The 20,225-nt window shown below is 35.0% G+C and overlaps 1 protein-coding gene across 1 annotated transcript in view; it reads left to right on the forward strand.

The window, feature by feature from the left end:
* Positions 1-20,225, forward strand: part of GRIK2 (glutamate ionotropic receptor kainate type subunit 2) — a 406,229-nt gene that overhangs the window by 383,653 nt on the left and 2,351 nt on the right. Inside the window, exon 15 of the mRNA XM_009649067.2 lies at positions 7,935-8,185. Within this exon, the coding sequence (XP_009647362.1) occupies positions 7,935-8,185 (251 nt within the window). The remainder of the gene's footprint in view (positions 1-7,934; positions 8,186-20,225) is intronic.

Raw genomic sequence — 20,225 nt, forward strand, 5'->3', positions numbered from 1 at the left:
CTATCCCTCCCCTACTCCTACTGGTCACACTATTCCTGATACAAGCCAGGATGCCATTGGCCTTCTTGGCCACCTGGGCACACTGCTGGCTCATGTTCAGCCGGCTGCCAACCAGTACCCCCAGGACTTTTTCTGCCAGGCAGCTTTCCAGCCACTCTTCCCCAAGCCTGTAGGACTGCATGGGGTTGTTGTGACCAAAGTGCAGGACCCGGCACTTGGCCTTGTTGAATCTCATACAGTTGGCCTCAGCCCATCGATCCAGCCTGTCCAGGTCCCTCTGTAGAGCCCTTCTCCCCTTGAGCAGATCAACACTCCCACCCAGTTTGGTGTCGTCTGCCAATTTACTGAGGGCACACTCAATCCCCTCATCCAGGTCATTGATAAAGATATTAAACAAGACTGGCTCTAGAACTGAGCCCTGGGGGACACCGCTTGTGATCATCCTATCTGATTTAAATTATTTATTATAGGCAACCATTATACATGCATTTTTTTTTGTAATTTACTCACCATGGAGGATAGATATGTTTTAAGCTAGTTACAAATTAATATATTCAAGGATGTCCCCTTTCCAGTCCTAAAACCATAAGTACTTACGAACACAAGAATTCATGAATGGCTATTGTAGTCTTAAATCTCCCATGTGTTCACTAATTTTGATATCAGTTATGTTGCATACTTATAGCTGGAAAATTATGAGAAATTTCATATGAAATAAATCTCAGCTACATGATCCCTCTCAGTTACATTTCAGCTTTATAAACCCACATGAACTTTTTAATGACAGTTCTATAAAGAAACAACCAGAAATTAGCATGAGTCAGGAATGGTTATGAAGTAAAAACAATCAGAGAACACACCACTTGTAAACTGTGAAAAAGCTTTGATTACATTTGGCATAAAATACTGATTTAAAACTTTTCCTGTCTCTTACCAGCAACTTATCTTTTCCAAGCCATACATGTAACTCAAAGGTGAATATATACATATATGTATGTATATATATATATACACACACATCTAAAGGAATAATTAACAGCTTTGTTTTGGATTATGTTTTGCATGTTTGCCGTTTTAATTACATGTGGGGTAGCTTAGACTGCTGGAAACATCTACTGAGGATTTTCCATTGTAGTAACTGCAAATTAATGAATAATTAATGTTTACAGTATGTCTAATATTACAATATTATTATCTTAATGTAACATGAAGTGTTGGGGTTAACAATCGGAGTCAGAAAACACTGATTTTGTTTCATCAGAAACGTTAACCCATCCTGATAAATATTTTATCCTGATACCTCCTTTGGAAAACAACAGTAAAATTCAAATTTCTGTATTTAATCAAAAAGACAAGAATGGGCAGTCTAATGTATATGCAACACAACTAAATTAAAGTCAGAAGTATTCCTTGCATTACACCTGCCACTTCCTTATTTATTCCAAATATTTTCCACAACATGTGGATTATTTAAAGAACCTTGAAAATGGCTTCTTCGTACCCAGAAGTCTAAAAGTACGTGAGCTAATAGTCCATAAGGAAGTAGAAGGCCAGCTGGTAGAGCAGCAAGAAGTATAGTTTTTATTAATATTTAAATCTATCTCACATTGTAATGTATTAATAATAAATTAATAGGAAATGTATTTTATACATCAATGTTCCTCATCTCTTGGGGTGGCAAACCCAGTATTTTCACACCTTTCTGCATTAAAAAGTTCTATGTCCGCTCAAAGTTTATTCCTATAGCAGTTGTTTTCAGTATACCTGGGAAGTGTGTATAAACTCTGTCTGGGATGCTTTGCTATTAATTCATATGTACCTTAGAGGTGAGAATGCTATAATGTCTGATCATTTCAAAAATATAAACCAACAAATTTACTGTGAGGCACGGAGCTAAGAAGCAGGAAAAAATGTTTCATTTGACATCACAAAGAAAGTCTGTTATCAAAACTACATTTAGAATCCACATCCACCTCCTGGTGTACTGCAATCATCTCAGGTTTGTTCTATACTCTTAAAAATAAATGGCCAATTGCTACTTTTTACCTAAGTGACTAATTTTGCTACAGAGAACATATTTTAATCAGTGGCTTTTTTTTTTTTTTTTTTTTTTTGAGCCTTGTTCACTTACTTGGAATTAAGCTGAGATCCAGATTTTGGCATAAAGCAAGATCTGCTCCTGTCTCAAATTTGCAGGAAATGTTGCCTCTTCTTTTGATTTATTGCTCTTCTCTTCACTATGAGGTGTTGTTTGCTTCCTATGATTGCCAAAGAATTTTAACCCATCAGATCCCCAGCTACAGCAACAGCATTACTCCATGACCTGGACAGAGTCCTCAGTGATCTTTTCTTATGTGAAAATGAGCTCATTTTAAAAGTGAAGCCAGGAACAGGGAACGGACGGAATCCCTCTTCTTTCTTCATGTGTTGCTTTGGAGACTTTTGAATCCACAGACAGGAAGAATAAGCCAAGTTGTTGACCCTTCTCTCTGTCGCCTCCCTCCCATCCCAATTAGGGAGGGTAGGGAGCAGAGCTGGCTGTGACTTTTAAGAGAAAAACATTTTTGTGGAGCTAAAGTAAGTGCTTTACTTATACAGGGTATACTTATACAGCTGCGTATTCCTTTTCTGTGGCATGTTATAACTATGGCTGTCAGTCTTTGTTACTGAGTGTTGACTCGGCTACAGATTCCTGGAAGGTGTTTCAGGTCCTGTGATGCATGAGGTTGTAGGAAGTAGTTTTTTCATAGCTGAAACATCTACTACACAATTACGTGTGAATGAAATCCCTTCCCTCTTGTTTCTGTCATGCCTATGACTCCAGTATGCATGACACTTAAGAGAAACTGACCTCCACATTCTGTATCACCAACTATCTTCTAGCAAGCAATGTCTGTTCCAAAGGCCTGGACTAAATTTTGTCTTGTAAAAACAAAAGGAAAGCTTCATCATAGTAACTGATGGACAGAGAAAACATAACATTATAACAAACAAAACTTTCAAATATGATTTAACTAAGTATGCAATTAGTTTGGTGGCAGAACATGCAGTCTGTGATTCTTTTTGGGGCTAAGCTATAGGAAAAGTACAGAGAAATGTTGATATGCCAAGACTTAAATGATTCAAACCATCCCCAGTAGTATAAATGGTGTTAGCTAACATTCTTATGGAAATTTCAGATATGCCTACGCTGGAGTGAGACTGTGACTGCCGCTTATGTATATGTACTTAAGCTAGCTTTAGGACAGATATATCAGTGTGGTGTAACCACAATGGGAATGGGCCCATGCTGAAAAAAAGAACCTCAAAACAAAAAAACCGCTAACAGCCCCATGCTGACTTTGGTGCTTTTTCCTGTCAACTGTTAAAACTAGAACTTGAATAGGTTTCTTTTTTCCATGTAAACTGGTCACATATGATGTCAATACCTAAATATCTTTTTTGTTACATGTGGCTTTCTCCTTCCAATAAATACTTCAGTACTAGAAGTTGGTTTTGATGATCTAAATTTTGTATCTAGATGCTGAATGTGATGGTGTATTCCTAACTACCTTTTTCTTCTTAGGTCGAGTACACAGAGTGTGAAATAATGTTGCAAGATAAGTAGAATAGTCTTGGGGTTTTTAACAAAAGAAAAAAGTAACAGCAAAAAAAAAAGATGCTTTCAGAGGTGTAGGAGTGTTCAGAATGGGTTTTTCTGTCTAACAAATCAAAAGTAACACATAACTACGTCCCAGGGGCACCAACTTTCAAAATACCAGGCAATTCATAGTGATTTCTTTTGGTAAAATGCACCTGGAATGATGAAATAAAACCATTCCTGGTTCAACATTTTCTTAATGAAGGAGTTATGGGAATGCTGCTATTCCTTTTTACTTAGGACCAAATTCAGTTCTACATGTTCCAATACTTTGTAACTGGTTTCCAATTCTTTGTAACTGACGGAACGAGTGAAACAGACTAAGAGTAACCAGGCAGGAGAATTTACTAAATTATAATTTAGTAGGAAAACTTTTTAAGACCAGCTAGATCAGGATTTCAGTGTACTAATCTGTATACAGTGCGGTATCAATATATAAAGCTTATGTGTTCATAAATTATGACTAAACATATCATTATGTGCATAAATATTCACATACTGTGACTTCAGGGTAGAAAACTTACTATGTATAACTTCTGCAGTGTTTGAGACTTTGTTATCTTAGTTTTATACAGGTGCTTCAGACAACAGAATTTTATGCAAATTTTCATTTTAATTTTAAATTTTCATAAGCAGGTAACTGCAAATAGAAATTATTGCATCCCTTAATGAGTTTGTTGATCGTAGGAAGGCACTAAGGTCTCTATAATCGATGATAGAGTGTCTTAAAATTCTTCTTCTCACAGAAATTCTCATTCCTGCAAACAGCAGGTAGAGGGGGATCAGCAAATAATGTATAGATTATGTTCTGTAGGCCCTCCAGTCCCAGTTTGTCATGGGAATAGCTCATCAGTTGATAGATAAATGAAAGCAGCAGGAACCAGGAAAAGAGAGGAAAGAAAAAGTCATATGTTCCTGCACTGGACTTCTCCCTTTCTCTACAATCAATGGAAGATTATATACTTATCTTTTTACTTAATTTTGGGATGGATTTTAAAATATCACTGTGTCTGTCCCCTCCTAGTCTTCCCCCCATGCACAGAATGGTAAGATTTTTTTCAACTGCTTGTCTTTTTATTGAAGGTTGAGATATGATGTTTACATTTCTTCGCATGGAAGTATTCTTTTTTTTTTTTTTTCTTCTGCTTTATTACTTTACTTGTATTCATGCTGTATATATTTTGCAAATGCACTCATATACATTGTCTGGGAGTCTTAAAGTTTCTGTTTTCTTTTTTTTTTTTTTCACTTGAACAGTAAATTCTCCTGAATGAAATACCTCTAATTTTCAAAAATGTGAAAAAAACAGAACATGGCCTTCTTGCAAGACCTCATGCAAGGGTTTGATTCATTTTTCAGTCATGTCACAAGAGTGATAGTTTAAATAACCAATAAATGTTAAAAAATTTTTACGTTTACTTGCTGAAGTTTTTAATTTCTGCAAGGAAAACAGTTTTAACCTCCAAAGAGTAATCTGGATGCCTTGTCCATATTGTCTATTTATTTTCTCTTTCTTTTTGCATGCTGACTTTATCATCCACAGATCAGACCATGATACTTTTAGCCAGTTCAGGTGTTTCTGGGTGGATTTCCCATTGCTGGGACTTGAAATCCAGCTTGTATCAGAAGAAAAATCTAGGAGCAACTAAAATCTTAGGAAATAATATCGTTGCTATGCTTTTTTTGTTCTCTTAACAATTACTTGAATCAGTATAAACAGCATTAAAAATTACTTTTTTTCAAGTATCAGATTAATAGGTGTACTCGTTGCAAAATGTGAATCAATGAATATGTATCACTGTGAGTCACTTGGAAATAGAACGACAGCATTGAATGGTAACATTTTCATGGGTATAAAATTTTAAATGTTTAATTTAACGGCAGCAGTATGCAATGCAGGTCATCCCACACTGATCCTTACTTGTGAGATTACCATTTTTAAGACAAGTTAGTAAAATATAATTAATACAAATATTGCAGTAGAAACACTGAAGGCCCTGTAATCTATCCACAACTATTTGTGTAAAATTTTGCAAATCACCAGCAGTGATACTGTTGAACTGAATCACCATTAACTTCATACTTCTAATGCAATGTGATTTCTAATGCAATCCCCATAAACTTAACTAATTGTAGACAGGATTAGCCTATGCTTTATGGTTTCTATCTATGAATTCCTCAGTTAATTCTTTTTTTAAGTGCTTCAAATAGACCAGAACTGTATATGTACAAATCTGGTCCCTAGAATATATAAATAATACATGAAGAATAGCTGGTACTGATTATATTTAGACCAGCAGAAAGTGTGGAAATGAAATGCAAATCAGTTTAATTAGAAAGCATCCTGTCAGATCAGAGGATGGCTTAAGCTGGGTCCAAAATTATTTCTCAGAATCTAATGTTATTTACGTTGTTGTTGTTAAATATTTATAGGCAGAGTAACAGCAAAAATATCCCCAAAAGATTATAGTATGCACTTAGACTTCCCCAGGCTCTTGTGGACTAATCACTTTCTTTCTTCCATCTGACTGAAGAAATGTGTCAAGTACAGGGTTTTGCAGAGTTTCAGTGTAATCAGGATGGTCTGAAATGGTGTGACTTAGGTCCCCGCATGTACAAGAGAGCAGAAAAGTGTTTGATTTCCATTCATTCTGCTTCTCTTATAGACCTGTGTAAACACAAAGCACAAGTTCTTGCAACTTAAATACTTTGAGGCCAGCTTTTCCCACCTTTTATTCTGGAATAAAGGAAAAGCCTGGAGTGTTTTGTGATTAACGGTCCTTTCTATGTATTATTTCCATGCTGTCATAGCAACCCTTTGCTATTAGCTTTATTCTTATGATAAGCTCTAGATATTTAAGAAGAAATTGAAGAAATAAAGAATAAATTGAAAGAAATAATACCAAAAGAAATCACATGTTTTCCAGGAGTGTGGAATGTAGAATGTATAATATATCCTATACATGCATTCCTTCAGCTCTTTCACAGCTGTTCACAGTACATGAAATGGTCAAATGGGCAGCATCTCTCTAAAGGATGCTGAGGATTTTTTTTTTAAAGGTATCAAGTTAATGAACATGCATTTTATTACTCAGCCAAAGGAAACACTGTAAAAATTAGAGCTAGTAAGTAACATTATTATGACAGAAAGAAAAAGATGAGGGATTCTTTGTACAATTGCATTCACATCACATGAAAGAGGGGACGCCATGGCTTTTTATCTACTTTTGGTTTTTGGTTGTTTTGGGGTTTTTTTGTGGGTTTTCTTAACCACTTTAATGAAAAGTCTTGTTCCTGTTTTCGAAGGAGGAGGAGAAAAATGATGGCTTTGTTCTCTCCTTAAACATTACATAAATCTTAACATAGAAAGCTCTTCTAGCTGATGTGATTTACTCCCTAACATTCAGAAAAGAAAACCTTTCTCCATTGGCATTATTCATTAATTAATGTAGATTTTATAATACTCACTGAAAAGTCTTTATGCACTATATAAAGAAAAAGAGAGCAGATGACACACAAAGATATGACACTACCCTTTGAACTGCCCATTGAAATACTGAAATGTTCAAAAGCTGCAAAATTATCATGTCATTTTAAAATACTGAATTATGAAAAAGAAATACATTTAAATATGAAAAATTACAACCCTGTTATCCAAACACACTTAACCTTATCTTTCTGAATGCATTGCTACCTGGTACTGTTAATAAGTAAGTGTGTGCTTGGAAGGTATCTTAAGCACCTAACAATCTATCAAGTAGAGATTTTTGCAGCTTGGTCCTGAAGCATAAATTGTTGTTTCTTCTTTTAATAAAGTAATAGTATGAAGTGCCATTACATATCATACCTTGGATTAGCTTCAGGGTAACAAGCTATGAAGCAACAACCTGTAGATTTATGTATATTAGACTAAATCTACTGCAGCATAATTAAAAGACTGATGGAAATGGAAAGGTTAATGTTATTTGGCTGGATATTATAATTGGGCATAAAGACATTTGAGGCTGTGTTACTAAGTGTGATAGGACTTGTTGCATCAAGTTTCCTGGCGTACAGGCAACACCAGCTGGATCAAGTTTTATTCATATATATTTATATGTGTGTGTACATGTGGGTTTGTATTTACGTGACCAGTGTGACTGTGGTGAGATGTAAAGGGCTTTTCAATAGATGTTATGGTTGTAGAGGATAGAGTTTTTCATGTGACATTATATTACATCTTATTCTTATCAGGAGTAATTAACTCTCCTTAAAATATACCCCATGCAATATATGTTCCTTATGGTTTCTTTAGGTTCTCCATACAGAGACAAGATCACTATAGCAATTCTTCAGCTGCAAGAGGAGGGCAAGCTCCACATGATGAAAGAGAAATGGTGGAGAGGCAACGGCTGCCCTGAGGAGGAAAGTAAAGAGGCCAGTGCTTTGGGAGTTCAAAATATTGGAGGAATCTTCATCGTGCTGGCAGCAGGATTGGTGCTTTCTGTCTTTGTGGCAGTGGGGGAGTTTTTGTACAAATCAAAAAAAAATGCCCAGTTGGAAAAGGTAAATATTGCTTTTCCTATTTTATTTTTATATTTATGGTCTATTTAAATAATACTTTAAGCATTTGGTAGCAAAATGTAGGTGATACATACTGATTGCTTATTGTATAGTACAGTACCTGTATAACAAAGGATCACAGCAAAGTACCCAAAGTTTTACATTTACAGCTTTTAATTTGTCTTCAATGTGTTTAATTGTAGCCAGATTTCAGGACAAGTGACTATTTCTCCTCTTATTCAAGCCTGAAAAAAGACAGCTTTTTACTCCTGGAAGTTCACTGCAGTTAATTTTATGGATGAAGAAGAAATCCGAAACTGTATTGGGAAACAAATTAATCTTCTACAGATAATTCTGATTTTCAAAAGACAAACTGCAGCTCAAAGTCAAAATCTAAAAATGTGTCTATAGAAATGTTTTTACAGAAGTTTATACTTGCAAAGTTGTCCTGGTAGCATCTGGAAAAGATTACATCAGCGTTGTTTGGTGTTTTTTTTTTTTTTTCTTTTTTTTTTGTGGGCTTACTACTGATATGATCTCCTGTAATTTCAAAATGACTCAGTTTTGAAAATTCTAGTTTTAATTTGTTCTGTACTTGCAATTTATACAACAATACTGTAATTGTGCCAACACTACTAATATCTTGTGAAATTCTTAGTTGGAAATATTATTTTTGCATAATAAATAAACAATTCTCTCTATACATATGTGCCCATGTTTAAACCTAAACTCAAGCTATATATTTTATTGCTGTAACATATTCTGAATTTTAAAATTGAGAGAAACTGTTGGATTTTACTAGATCTTTTTCTTTTTTTTTTTTCCTTTTGAGGAGCTTGTGACCCATGGCAATTTTTACATTTCTATTTAACAATTTAATTTAATAAAATCAGTAGTAAATCCAAGAGCTATATTTATATTCATATTTTTCCAGATGCTACTGGTGAATTTTTGTAACTTGAATTATTATCCAGAAAATTTACAAATTGTTTTCACTTCTTTTGAGGCAACATTTTGGTATGAGAGTGTCCTGTTATAAACATATTGTTAAAGAATTTTTTTTCTAATACACACAAAGGCAGTGTGAGGTCACAAGGTCTTAAACACAGTTTGAACATGGGTACATTCTATTAAATTGTTAAAGGACCATTTAGAGCCTTTTTTTTATAATGCTACAGACTGATTCCTTTCTGTTAATATACTATTGGAATGTTATGTTTCTGAAATGAATTTGTGAGGAAAAAGATACCAGTTACTTAAGTAACCTGTGTAAGTCTCATTAATTTTTATCCACTCCTAAGGTGGATTCCATATGGGCATTGGTATAATTTGGTTTAGCTTTTCTGAATTTTTAACAAAAATTCACTTAGAAAAATAAGACTGTTTTGATGATATCTTGTAACATGAGTTCAGTATTTTTCAGGGTGTGAATGCATATCTTAGGTGACAATAACAGTGTGTTGGAAATTGCACGAGGAAGCAATCAAACTTCATAATTAAGGACTTATTTCTCTAAGCCCAATGTTTTTGTGGGTTTGGTTTTTGGGTTTGGCTTTTTTTTTTATTTGCTTCTTTTTTATTTTTATTTGTCAATGCTGGATAGAGATAGCAAAGACTGGAGGTATCTGACCTTTTAACAGTACTTGCACCAGAAAGAGCTCATCCTATCTTCAAGTACCGAGATACTTTTAAAACTTAGGAGTGAATTGGAAAGCAGCTGAAAGAGCCAGGTCCCTCTACTCTTTTTCCTCCTTGCCACCAATCTCTTTCCTTCCCTCCCCTTTCTTCCCCTCCCCTCTACACCTACATACCCTGATGTCAGGAGACCAGTAAAATTTCAGTAGAGCTTTACTTATGGAATGAAATTAACAGGGAAATGATACCAGCATCCCTACACATGGCTTACCCCAGCATCCCCTCACCCACTCTTCTCCCAGCATCCACAGGCCTTCAGTGAATGTCTTCTTCAGTCCTCTCCAAATGCAGAAGATACCCTTTGCCTAGGAGAGGGAGTAGCAGCAGCTAAAGGGGACATAAGCAGTAATGTCACCTGTCTACAATTTCTACATCTCCTCTGCTGGGATGAGTGAACTATGCAAGTACCAGTGCCTTGGCAAAGATTCAAAGGAAACACATGGCCCTAGCTGTAGTCTTTCTGGGAAACAGATGTCAATAAGCAGAATACTACACATGAGTTCAGGCCACCACAACTCTTTCCATACACAGAGAAATTCCTCTTTTATTGATGCCTTTCAAAAGCAAAGATAAGCCTGGATGTTATCGCAGTTAGACTGTCAGCCTCTGACACTTACTATGGCTAGTTTATTTGAAATATGAGTGTACTAATTTACTAAGTATTTTGTAGAAGATCCAGGTCTGATGGATGTGAAAAGAACAATATATGGATTCAATTCTACTGTTATTTACAGCCATTCAAAACTCATTAACCCATTAGCAGGTCAGAACTAGGTCTGCTTGTGAAATAAGAGAGGATGTGCAACTTATTAATTTTCAACTGTTAAGTAATTCAAAAAATGAGAAATGAGACAAATGTCAGCATACCTTAGCTGTTTGTTTCACTAGGGGAGATCTGGTCATAGACTTCCTGTAATGCAAAATACTAGATTAAATCTTAGAGTGTACTGAAAATATAACACCCAGTATTCCTGGAGTTATACGACCAAATAATAACCTAACCATCACTTAAATTAGCCTCTCTGAAATATTTATTTATTTATACTTTCTTATTAAAGCAATAAAAACAATAACTAAATTGATACTGTTTTATATTTTACATATATTTTCCAAGGAAGGCAAAACCAATTGGACATTCTATGGTAAAAAATTCACCACTCAGCTACACAACTGAGTTGAGAAAGATCAGTCTGGATAGTTTATCTCACCAGGTACAATGAATGAGCAGTTACCAGGACTGGGCACAAACTAGACAACAGTAGTTGTGAATATATCTGTGTGTTACATACAAAATAGTGTTTTATTTACAACTGCAGATTCTATTGCACAAGAAACTCTGAATGCTGAACTGTGACCTGTATATGAAACTATGTCTTTAAAGATGGCACAAACTTAACTGGTTGACTCTTGCCCAGAATAAATTGTTTACAAAATTTTCAAACACCTTCTGCAAAATGCATAAATCATGTTTTGGTTTTGATAATGTAAGGACAACAGGAATAGAAGTTTCTGATCTTAGCTGGCTCAAAAATTCATGCAGCTTTACTGAGCTGCAGAAACATTAGGTTATGGTAGTATTTGATCTTAAGCTTAAAAATTAGGTGTGTTTTTACTGCAATGATCAAGAGTTTTGGATTTGCTGTCTACCTCAAACACGGATTTGAGAAATGTGATAACATGGGGTGTATTTTGAGCTAAATAACTCCTCTCGTCCTACTTAGTACATAGTTTCACTGATTTTTTTCAGCGGGAGTATTGGGAATGACAATGCATTGTCCTTGTCTGTGGCAGAATTTTGACATTCCAGTTGACACATCAGGATAGGAAGAGATGGCAGGTTGGAGGCACGGAAATTTAATTGTTACTTTTTAATAGAATTTATGTCACAATGCTCACCTATTTTTTAATTGCAGCCTTTCTAAAAAATGCTAAAGGCTTGTATTCTTTCCTATTGTTTATAATACAAGCATCTAATTATGTCATCTGCTTGGAAACATGTTATGAAGCAGACCTTTTTTATCTAGTCAATCTTGACAATAAATGCTCAGTCATTTGCATTTTATAATTGCTTTTTCTGGTGAATGACCTGCTCCCTGATTTTAACAGGCACTCAGAGGGCAGTGAATAAGCAATGTTAGAAACAGAAGCCATTTAAAACAATTACTATGTCCTTTTTTTATTGATGTGATTCAATGTGTTATGGCTTTATGTCCACTTCATACATTTAGTTTGGTATAGATCATATTATTATCATAAGGGCCAGGGAAAACATTGACCTTGAAGACCATTAATATTCAACATATTGATGATTCTCAGTTTGAGAATTTATTGACCTTTCCTTCTTTTTTTTTTTTAATTTTTTTTTTCTGAGATTACTTCCATTTTGATACCACCTTCACACAATGATTAGATATTACTATAAATGTCAGCTGCGTGGTAGAAACTATGTGTGCACTGCTGAAAAATTTAGGATGATTTTCACAGTATTGCTGAAGGCAGCGTCAAGAATGTATAGAATATCATTTGTTGTCACCCTTGCAAATGGTTGTCCTTGCACCTATCCTGGTCATGGCTTCTTTGGAGTAAGTGGCATTGGCTTGAAAGTTATCCTGAAACCCAGTTTTACTAATGTAGTGGACCCACACCCTTCCCAAGAGGCAAAGAAGGGCCAAGGTCTGCTAGGCTGAAAAAGCTGTTGTGCAGTAACCACATACAGTTGACACCATATCCTGATTGTGCTTCTCTCAAATACAGTTCTTGATTTGTTTATGTGAAGTTAGTATAAACACTAAAATGAGTTCATTTGCCAAACTCCTTCTACAATCTGTTTGCACCAGGATAAATTTAATTCATCACATCTTTGAATGCTTCTTTTTAGAATTGAGGTGAGCAAAATGCATACATGTAACTTATCCTATATGGAACAATCTTACAGGAAGAAGTGAATCAGTACTAAAATATTGTGGATGCTTCTTTACCAGCAGGATATGTAGAAAGTCAGTATTTCATCTTTATTTTAATTGTTATCTTAACAAAAGTGCAAAACAAAATTACCACAACAATTTCATATGAAAAACCAAAAGATTTTTAGGATCCTTTCTTACTTTACCAGAATATTTTATGTTTGGGTTTTTTTCCCAAATTTTACTCAGTTAGTTTTCCTTAAAGACTTTTTCATTACTTTCTCAAAAAATGCAGTTATGCCAGTATTATTGGAGTTCAAAGAATAATCCTAATAGATTAATATCAAAAGCCTTTAATATTTGGGACAGTAATTTATAATAGTTTTGGAACAACCCCAAAGTAAATCCCAGGGTAGTGATTTTTTTCTTTTCCTTTCCAGGGGGAGGCAAGTTCAAAAGATTTTAAAGTTGAAAAGCCTGTTCCTCAGGCTACAGCAAACAAAGAAATGTGGGCATTCTTGGTAAATCAAAGTAAAAGCTTTGGGATTTATATCCCAAGTAACTTTTATACAGCGTACAGTCAGTGATGTAGTCTATATTGTCATGTTACATTTTGTAATGGAGTAACCTCAGAATTTTTAATGTTGGCTGGGAAAAGCAGCAGCAGCTGTGACAGCTCATAAAAGGAAAAGTTTTTCCAACTTTAGCACATTGCATTCTGCAGATATGCAGTTGGAAAATTGGGAACTTCTATCATCCTGTACTCCCCTGAGCACTGTATGTGGATGTATAGACTTGTATGGCTAATTTGTGTGTGTGTAAGTGTATGGATTACTTGAAGTTGAGGTATTAATTATAATTAAATGCCCTTTCGGGAACTACCTAAGTACATATTAGAGGATATTTTCTAATGGAAGGAACTGTTACAAAAAACAACAAAACAACCCCCCCGCTCCAACCAAAATCAAACCTACAAAACTCCTCACCTTTCACAGAAAAGAAGATAGGAAAAGACATTTCACTGAGTGTGGCATTTAAAAAATCTTTTGCAAACAATAAAATATTAAAAACAAGGTTTCTATTTTGATTTTTGATTGCAGCTCAACCAATATCTATTGGGTAATGGACCTTGCTTCTGAGGTATTTTTAATATCTTAATTTGCATCATTCAAGAAACAAAAACCAGAAAGATTAGAAATGTATGTAAAGCTGACCATTGCACAAGTACAAATGTAGTAGGAATATGATTTCAGTATCACTCCATAGATACTCACTCAAAGATTGGGGCTTAAATTACAGGTCTGAATTGAGGAATATAATATTTTATGTTTGACAAGAATTTAAAGTTGTATAAAAAAAGTTTGGAAACCCCTACATGTAATTTATTTTGTAGCAAGTGTAGTTCACTTTCACTCATCAGTAGAAAGAAGAACCATTCGCATTATATAATTATTGGTCCTCTGAAAAAAAACAATTTTCTTTATTCTCAAGGAAAAATGTCAGATTATAGAACATTCACGCCTTTCTAATAATTTTTCATTGTCTTCCCCTTAATATTACTTTAACACATCATGTATACAAATTATTATATAAATATTATTCTTTGTGGTTTGAACTAACCAGCTATTCTGTAGTTAATTGTAGTAGCAAACACAGCTTAGTTTATCTGATATAGAATACTTTGACTTTTTTATAAGACAGCAAAGTAACAACAAGCACTTCCATCTGCCTTTTAGATTGAGAAAATGTCCTAGACTGCCAGATGAAACCACATAATTATAGAGAAAAGGATGCTAAGCATTTTGATATTATGTAGTGCAACATGACTTAGAACAGTTAGTGTTTCCTTTTGGAAACCAACATTTTGGAAACAGTAGAAACTGTTGGCATTAAATTAACACTAATAGTCTCTCTCTGTTCAATATGATTTGAGGCCATGCCAAATTTTATGTTAAGTTTATACTATCACACTGAACTATAAAACCAGTATAAATTTTTACAGTGACTAATGTACAGTGGACTTAAGCTCAGCAAACTTAAAAAAAAAAAGCTGTTTAGATACAGCTAAACTCAGGTAACAAAGGTTGTACTTATTTTCTAAAATGTCTCTGTAAGATGGATGATTTTCAAATTAAACTATATGGTGTTATATACAGTATTTTAATCCAGATAGATTCATACTCCAAAGGATAATTACATATCATCATCACTTCCTTTCACCATGCTTGAAGATCAACAAACCTGACCTTCCTTGGATGAACAGAGAATGAATTTAGATCTAGGATCAACAATGATTTAACAGGTGAATGAACTTTCACATCCAGTGGCTTAGAGTGCAAGATCTCAGGTGACTGATTTCAGTGCAATCAAGATCATCTCTGCTGAAAGGCAGAGAAATACTCTGCATAGCTGTGATTGCAACACACAGAACCATTAAGATGCTGCATTAGATATCATTCTAAACCAGATAGGCAGTACCATATATTCTTTTATTTACTTGTTCAGCAGCAGCTACATGGTGGAAGTACTAGGAATTGCTATCAGCACTTTTTAAAGACCTGGCAGTCATTTATAGCCATTGTCCAGGGACACTGTACTGCAGTAATATCTTCTGGAAGAAGACCTGGACTGGTGTGGCAAGCTTCACACCAGTAGAAATTATTGCCACTGAAACACAAGTGACAAATAGTACTTATCACCACTGATCCAATTTGAAAACCCAGAACCAAACTTAGGAACCTGGAAAAATCTGAGACTGTAAGCCACTTTCACAAGAGGTGGACCTGAATAATAAGGATAGATACCCTCTAAATGCTTGCCTTTACTTGTCCAACATAGCAACTATGTCCCTGGGATTAAGCTGCCATCATACCCCTATTTCAGCCAGGTACTGGCAGTGCAAAATGACTGCACCATCCTGGTCTGACAAGAGAGTAGGACTGTGTATCATCTGCGCACTGATGACACCACAGCCCAAATTATTTCATTATCTCCTCAGTGGCCTCATATACATGTTGAAAGGAGAGATGACAGGATGAAACCTTGTGGAATCCCGCATGAGAGAGAGCCCTCAGGGCTGATGAGCAATTGCCCTATGCCATCCTCCGGGATTTCTCTGAGAGGAAAGAGTGGAACCACACAAGTGCAATCCCATCTGCCCCAGCCTAGGTCCACAGGTGAGTCAGAAAAAGAGCTAAAAAAAGCCACCTTTGAAAAAGCTTTCTGCACAGATAGGAGTTCCCCATCAGCCACAGGAACTAGTGTAGCTGTTAGGCTGCACTCAGACTGGAAACCAGGTTAAATAGTTTCAGAGGACCTTAAATGGAGTCAGAGTTGCTTTACCGGAAGTGTCTCTTATCCACCAGAGTTCATTTTGCTTTGTCAGGAAATAAATTTTAGAATTTGAGAGTAGCTGAATTGGTTTTTTGGACACCAATTGATAATTTATTGAACAGATAATTTAAGGCAAGCTGGAATCTTATTGTCCCACTGGGAGACACCAATAAACTATGCTACAAGTGGCCTGCAAAGAGGTTCTAAATTAATCCCATAACTCTAAAACTCAATGAGCACTTAAGACCACAAATTATTTCAGTGTTTGGTGTCTTTTTTTGTTACAGTCCCATCAGATTATTGTTGTTCCTCTCTATAAAATAGCTAGAAAAGTCCTTGAAACAATCAGCATTCAATTCAGTTACAGGTGAAACACCTAATTCTTCACCAAGCTGTCCGGAACAACTCTACTGGTCTTGACTTTCTAGATAGTATGGTGGAAGCAAAGCTTAATTTATGGAATTATAATTTTTATTTTGCTTGGTATTACTGTCTGTATTTGAGTAGGCAATGAAATTTCCTATACATTTTGCCCTGAAAATAAAATCCTAAAATGGCTGCTCATTCCACTTCTACCAAAAAAGCCATAATTGCTAAATCTGAAATTGAGGATATATTGGTGACATTTTCAGCTAATTGATGTGAACTTAGTCTGCAGTTTACTTGTGCTTTATACTTGCTATGGATTGAAAATGTCCTACAACAGAAAAGTCTGTGGCAAAACATTTTTAATGTAACCGTATTATGTATATATATGTATGTGTATACATTTATGTGTGTACAACCTTCAATCAACAACCATGTCTAAGACTAGGTATATAACTAAGCAACCTAAAAATCTGATCATTACAAGTACACTTTTGAAATGGTAATGCTTCAACTACAATGAAATATGATTTCTCTTTTTCTGAGGTTATTTTCATTCCATTAATTGTTTATCCCTTTGTGAGCCTAAGTCAACATTTTGCTAGGACCCATGTTTCTGCCTAGGGGGTTTAAGGTTGACAGGTTTTCCATATACACATTCAAAATCCTTGGAGGAATGGCATATGGAAGCAGAAACTGATTAGGAGGGAGGGTCAGGGTAGCTCTGTGCATTCATTCTCAGCTAACTTCAAGATGAAAACCAGTTTGATTGATATATCCTATTAGATGTTAGAACACTGACCCATAACATAGCAAGCTGATGCAGGATTACTGCTATTACTGCTTTAAGAAAATTAAACAAGGCTTCAAATGTTATCAGACACACAAGGCTGGGAGTAATGAACTTTTAAACAAATCTTATAGTTTTTTATTGAATGTTGACAGTCAGCTTTATATTAACTGTATCAAAGAGGGAAAAAGATATAAAACAGCAAGCAATTGGAGATCTGTATATTTAAAACACATTGACTATTATTCACCTACATCAGAACATTGAGTGGTGCAGGCATGCCGTTCCTGTCTTCCTGTTGTTCTTTTTAGGCTGTTAAAAGCATAATCTATGGTGATAGTCTCATAATGCTGTGTCTAACAAATGCTAATGTGATCTAATTACCTTCCTTAATTCCTATAAAGCAAGACAATGAAAACAGATTAAATATTGTCCAGCTTTCATATTAATACATACATACAAAGATACATATTTTCAGGCTCTAAAGCCATACACAAGCTGTCTAAATAAATTGTAAACAGTGGTAACATTTTGCAAAATTATTATCTTGATTCTACATGACTTGTGAGCTGTCAACTATGACAAATGAAAGAGGCATCAGTTACTCCTTTACTCTTCTTAAGGAGATGAACTTTTTAAAACTTGCTTTGTGTTAAAAGGCTAAGAACTAGTTCTGCTTAAAATTTTCTTTTACACACTTGAACTACCCACTTAGAACTGCAGCTCTTTTTTTCTAATGTGATTGTTTTGCTGCAATGAAACAGTTGCACTTAACTACACTGGTGTTTAGGGAACTATATGCCTGCCTTCAAGTCTTCCACTACTTGATTAGATCTAACATGACTTGCAGGCAGCATTTACTCTGGTAACATTTAAGAAGACAACTTACGATTTTGTAAGGGTTGGTGAAAAATCAATAATAACTGATGTTTTTATAATATGCCTGCAGTGTGGAGAGTAAGTTGGGGGCAAAAAGTTATTTTATTTGAATTAAACAGAGAGTCTTGTAATATATACCAAAAGCGCTCAATTTCATGATGGAAAACAGGTTTGAAATATAGCCTATAAATTTTGTAAATATTTCACTGTTCCTCCCTAACAATCTGAATGGTCAACTGAAATCAGGATCAAGACATTGGATTATATTTTCTAAAATCATATCTGAAAATGTCATTTATCTGTCACAAAAACAGTATCCTAGAACTGCTTCTTTTTTTTTCATGTCTTATCACTCCACAAGTTGTATCCTAACAGTGAAAGAACACAAGGTTTAACGGTACAGAAAATAGAGACTGTACACAGATTGGAATTAAAACGACACAAGAAAAGCATTTCTATTAAAAAAAAGGTCAAAGAGCATTCCTTTGTAAACCTTTTTTGAACATGATTTTGCAATAAGTGGGAAAACTCTTCCTTATATTTCTCAGATAGAACTCAAGGAAGAATAAGGATCCAGGTCATAAACTCTTACATAGCCTTGAATTAATCTTTTTTAAAATACATGAATAGGTGAAATTTGAAAAAGAAAAAAAAAAGGAGATGTAATATTTCTTTTATTCAGAACTTAGTTACTGAAACAATGATACTGTCTGGCAGCTAATACTGTTGACTGTTTTCAGACATTTGATATTTTAAAATACATAGCACACATAAGAAATTTAGTAAATTAAGTCATTAAATGATATTTTTAACACAATATATGCAGATAAGTTCCCATGTTCTTAATATATATAAAATAATTTGGAAACACAGAATAGAAGAATTTTCTTCTAAACTATCTCAAAATTGTGTCAACAACCTTTTTAAGACTGTCAGTCTTGCCAACATTTCTCATTTAATGAGTTTTCAGATGCAGGTAAAATTCTCAGATAAAATGTGTTGGCAAGTTTCTTGAGATCTCATTTTCAGGATATTCCAGAATGTTGACATCAAATGTCTGTATCTTTTTACCTCTTGGCTATTGATTGTAACCCCGTTCCTACTGATATTACTTAAAAATTGACACCCTTTGGTAAGTGTCTGCAGATTTTTGCAAAAGGTTTTGGTGGATTGATATATATTGAAAAAGATTCAATCTGTCTCAACACTGTCCCAGCCAAAACCAGGACAATCTGTTCTGGCACTCTTGTTAGATGTCTTGGCAAAAAAAGACAAGGGACACAATCTTGAAAGTGTTAAGTGTTAATGCACCATTTTTATATTTAGGAGGATTTTGCTCCTCAGAATGTTTCAGTTAGGTCTTTGATTCCAGAGGTGAGAGGCATATAATGGCTGGAGGTGGTGTAACGCTGAGAGTTGCAGCATTTACTTCTTAATGGATTCCCTGTGAAATTCCCAAGTTATGTTCTAGGTTCCCCACACAGTGAAAATGCCAAGATCTGCAAGCCTTAGCAATTTAGCCTGTAAGCCATTAGGGAATATTAAATTAAATCTCGTCCTTTTGAAAAATTTCAGGGCTAATTTCAGATTCATAATCATAACTGCAGTTCTGATGTTAAGCAACAGCACTTTCTTAAAAAAAGAGGAAGTCTAAGAGAACTGAATATTTTCTTTCAAAGTACAGCTGGATAAGAAAGAGGTGCTGTTTCCTGCTTTGTTGACAATACTAAGCAAAGATACCTTATGCATGAAGATCTGACATATTACAGCTCAGACCACTCAATTAGAAATTTGAATCACCTCATTCACACAATAAAAGCCATAAATTCCTTCTTGGATGTCAACTCAGTGCACCAGAACATTTTTTAAAGGGATTGCTAATGAGTGCCCATTGCAGAAGTCACTCCATATAGCCAACCAGAAACGATGAATTTTGTCTTGAACTTTGACCTTTGAAGGACTTGTGCTTGACTCTGCACCAGAGAGATAGACCTTTCTCTCTTTGGATTCACAACTTAAACTTTTCTTAGTTGTAGGTGGCTAAACCCTTTCTATCATAAGTTGAGTAGCTGTCATA

The sequence above is a fragment of the Egretta garzetta genome, unplaced genomic scaffold (genome assembly GCF_000687185.1).
Source record: "Egretta garzetta isolate BGI_Z169 unplaced genomic scaffold, ASM68718v1 scaffold231, whole genome shotgun sequence".
NCBI classification, from domain to species: Eukaryota; Metazoa; Chordata; class Aves; order Pelecaniformes; family Ardeidae; genus Egretta; species Egretta garzetta.